This window comes from Sinocyclocheilus anshuiensis, unplaced genomic scaffold, assembly GCF_001515605.1.
Source record: "Sinocyclocheilus anshuiensis isolate Anshui unplaced genomic scaffold, SAMN03320099.WGS_v1.1 scaffold1531, whole genome shotgun sequence".
Taxonomy (NCBI): Eukaryota; Metazoa; Chordata; class Actinopteri; order Cypriniformes; family Cyprinidae; genus Sinocyclocheilus; species Sinocyclocheilus anshuiensis.
Window position 1 is genome coordinate 576,496 of NW_015551200.1, and position 4,268 is coordinate 580,763.

The following is a 4,268-nucleotide window of genomic DNA, read 5'->3' on the forward strand; positions in this document are numbered from 1 at the left end:
TCCCACATGAAAATCCTCCCTTTTAAAAGTACGGGGCCATTACTAAGACAACTTGAACGCGAGTAATTACAAGGGAACTCGCACTAACAACCACTGAGCGTACGAGCCGCTCTTTAAAGCGAGGTATTGGAGACACGACCAGCTGCATTCACGCGTTGAGAAGCCCCCTCCTCCCCCTCTACCACTGTGGAAACAAAACCTGTGGCCATCAAACTTTTGACGGGTATTAGGTTTTGTGGCAGGCTGAGAGCGCTATGGACGAAACTAACGTTTTTGCGATTTTTTTTTTAGGTTGCGTTTAAAATGCATTCCAACCTTGGTGGAATCATGCAAATTATATTTCTACAACGTTGTGTGTGCATTAGAATAAATATTAAAAAAATATTTGTACTTAAAATAGTAGTGAGCTTTACGGTCAAAGATTCCTAGGTCACGTGCAGCAGCGCAATCTGATCCTTGCTTGGTGCTCATTCAAGGACAAAAACAACAAAATCTTCAACATTTGTAGACTTAGGAAATACATTCAGACCTTTTTTTAAACCTGATATATATTCAAATGTTGTTTTAAAATCTCTTCACATATCTTATCACATAGCTTGTCTATAAAATCATGATTGCACTATACATAAGAGACCAATGCTTCTTGTAATTACACACTTATGGTTAAATGTTTACATACATAGCTAGCAAAACCTACCTTTGTTCATCTTCCCTTAACAAAGATATTTTGAATTTGAAAACGACAAAAAAAAAATGAAGGCAGAAAGTACTGCATTGCCTTGATTAGTTAGAAAAAGTGTGTTTCTACTGCCACCTGCTGTGATAGGTAGGGGGATGACGGCGAGAAAAAAATCAGGAAAAAAACATTTTTTTCTAGGCCCAAATTGTATAAATGATTAAACAGTGTAACAACATGTGAATATAAAAAGTGACCTTTTAACCCACAGAAGGCTTCAGCCTACAGGAAGCGCATCTTACCAGTGGTTCTTTGATTAACTGCTTTTGTTAGTTTGGACAAAAGCATCGGCATAATTGTAAATGTAATTAGTGTATATACAGAAGTCTGCAAATAGATTTTGACATTCCATACCACCACAAATTGATCTCCACTATGATGCTCAACGTGGGTCGAAATCCTTAGCAACAGGGGGACTTATTGACTACAATGGGCCATTAACCATGTTGCCTCCATACTTAAAACATGCTACTGTAAAAATTGGCTTCAGAATAAAAATCACACACTTAGACAATATCACATTTACCATTTTAATTACAGTCTATATGTTTTGTACAATGCAAATATATACAAAGCAAAAAATGTCATGCCTTTTTCTCTTCCTGTGGTAATAATTCTTCGATTTTAATGTGCAAACCCTCACTTGACCTGCTGCAGACAATTGCTCGCTCAATAAAAGAACCTGGAAGAAAAATCAAAGACACAATACATTTTATTCATGTCAAAGAATAGAATAGAATACTTCCACCTAACAGCCAAAGGAATTCAGTCTAGGCATTTGCACAGAGAACAGAGAATGAAAGAATGTGATTATAATCAGAATTTGTGAGGTGGTTAGGATGATAATTAAAATTACTTAATACATAAATTACTTACCAAATTCTGCTGGTTTATGGCTTGCCACATCTTTTACAATGGCATGAATGTTTGCCAGAATATACTCCTTCGGCATGTCCAGCTGTTTAAAAAAACAAATTATGTTAACAAGGTGGGAGGGGGTGCAGATGTGAAAATAAGCAGATACCACCCTGTCCTCTCTTACTTTATTACTAATAGACATGTCTGTCACACAAAGCAGTTCAATGTGACTTACTGTTGCAACTTGTGTGTTAACATAGATGTCCTCAACCATGTATTCATGACCACTCTTGAATAATGCAAGCATTTTGGGAATATTCATTCCAACTGATCCTGATGCAAGAATCACAAAGAGCCATTTAACCTCGGTTTAGTTGTACATTAATAAATCATGCCTGATACATGTGAAACTCACTGACCTCTCTTGCTCTTGGGAAACTTCTTCCTCAGCTTGTTCTTCAAAGGGAGCAGCTTTTGTACCATGTCTGGCTCAGCCAAGTAAAAATCTGCTGTGATCTCATCCGCTAAAATCTGTAATCAACAATGATTAAAAGGCACACAAAGTAAATGGGTAATTGCAAAATCAAGCCAAAACACAGATTGAATTCAGTGTAAGTGGGTACTTTTTGAATGCAATTAAAATAAACATTCATTTTTTACACAGGCAAACCTTTAAACAGTATATGTAGGTCTAGGTTCTCATGAGCTTTACCTTCTCAACCAGTTCTGCTCCACCTGCAACTGCTGCTCCATTCTCCATCGCTATCCTGGCTTGATCTGGATTCTGTAAAGCCGTAACTCTACATTACTGCATGTAAACTGTACAGAATTCTTAAATGGGCCTGTAATGTTTAACATAATGGACCACAGAGCGATTATCCCACCTCAGTGAAAACCACTATTTTGTTGATATCCGACTTGAAGGAATGTGGTAAATTAATTGTGCTAACAAACGGATCCACTTTTTTCTGAAACAAAAACAATGGAAAGTCATTAAGGTTTGAAGTTCTGTTGTTGCACTTATAATGCGGAGTGCTGAAAAGTTTTCTTAAGCACTGTAACAACACTAGGGAGAATATTTACTCAACCGGCAAGCGTATTTTTCATCCAGTTAACTCAAAATAACACTCTTTGTAGTTTATTTAATAATATAATCAATTCAAAGTGTTCCATCACAAGAATAGACAGACTTTTGCATTAGTCGCACATTAAATGTTTTTAACACCACAATTCAGTAAGCATTTCAGCAACTGTTCGGATGTACTGATAAATATTTGAGCTTTTTTAAAAGGTTCAAGAATCATCAAGATATGGTGTAGAACATGATGTATTTAAGTTTTTTGAAATATGAACAGCTCTACAAGCACAGAAGAGCTTTTGTGGATTCCTGGGACATATCTGCAGCAAACTAGCAAAACAATTTGCAGATTTAGAATACAAACTCTAGTTAAAATGAATACATTGCCGTTCAAATGTTTGGGGACAGTAAGAATTTTTTGTCTTTTAAAAAATTTTCAAAAGTGACAGTGAAAACAGGCCACAAGAAGGCGCATCGAGCAAAATATTACTAATGCACGTTTATCCAAAGCATAATAACATGACTATCTGTGAAAAAAGTGCATAATGTTTAAAAGAATGTTTATAAACCAATTATAATTAAGTAAGTTGCTTAAACAACTATAAACAAAACAGCATCATATATGGATTCATAGTATAATACAAAGGGCCGAACGCAAATCACACAGAGTACATTTTTCATTTAAAAACATGAGATGCAGTGGGATGGGGAAAAAACCCCGCCATAAAGTCTCGAGATATGTTTTTTCAAAGTTAAACTTGCATTAATTTTACATGGCTTTCTAAACATGTGGCTCTTTTGTGCGAGACGCGAGTGCAACGGTGATAGATGTCCCTCTAGAAAGGCTTGGTTTCAGTTTTGACGTAAACAAGTTCTTCTACGCATTGATGTTCTCTTTTCCCTCAATATTTGTAATTAACAACGCAGCAGCGCCGCATCTAGTGGCTTCAACTGGATAGGCTAACAAAAACATTAAAATGCAATGACACTTACATTGTCATCGCATCTTGTGCGCCACTGATAAAGCCGCGGTCACATTACACTTTGAGCATCTGTATTCGCAGGCCAGAGTTCACCAAACTTGAACTTTGGTACGCAGCGAAATGCAAAAACTTTTCGCACGGGCTTGCGTTTCCAGTCTGACGCATTCGCATGCGTATGAAGTCAATAGAACGAAAAGTGTAGTGTGACCGTGGCTTAAAGGGGTCATATGATGCGATTTCAATTTTTCCTTTCTCTTTGGAGTGTTACAAGCTCTTGGTGCATAAAGAAGATCTGTAAAGTTGCAAAGACTAAAGTCTCAAATCCAATGAGATATTCTTTATAAAAGTTAAGAGTCAACCACGCCTACTTAAAACGGCTCGTTCTAACATGCCCCCACATGTCTACGTCACGATGTGGGAAGATTTGCATAACGCCGCCCAAATGTTCACGCAAAGAAAGAAAGCGTAACTTTTATTCTCGCTGTAGTATTGTTGCTGCCGCCATGCCGTGAAGGCCCTGTGTGTTTCGTTGTGAAAGCGAAGCTACTTTGTTTGGCCTTCCAAAAGAGGACAATATCCGCTTTGTCATGCCTAGAGCTGATCTGTGCTGGTC

At 37.4% G+C, this 4,268-nt stretch overlaps 1 protein-coding gene across 2 annotated transcripts in view; it reads right to left on the minus strand.

The window, feature by feature from the left end:
* Positions 1-1,279: 1,279 nt before the first annotated feature.
* mrpl1 (mitochondrial ribosomal protein L1) overlaps positions 1,280-4,268 on the minus strand; it is a 5,857-nt gene continuing 2,868 nt past the window's right edge. The window contains exons 4-9 of one of the 2 annotated variants that reach the window (XM_016453586.1): positions 2,479-2,562; positions 2,307-2,378; positions 2,014-2,125; positions 1,830-1,927; positions 1,613-1,694; positions 1,280-1,418 (exon numbers count right to left, since the gene is read on the minus strand). In XM_016453586.1, the coding sequence (XP_016309072.1) occupies positions 1,321-1,418; positions 1,613-1,694; positions 1,830-1,927; positions 2,014-2,125; positions 2,307-2,378; positions 2,479-2,562 (546 nt within the window). In that variant the 3' untranslated portion in view covers positions 1,280-1,320. The remainder of the gene's footprint in view (positions 1,419-1,612; positions 1,695-1,829; positions 1,928-2,013; positions 2,126-2,306; positions 2,379-2,478; positions 2,563-4,268) is intronic. The other variant, XM_016453587.1, reaches the window with a different exon arrangement.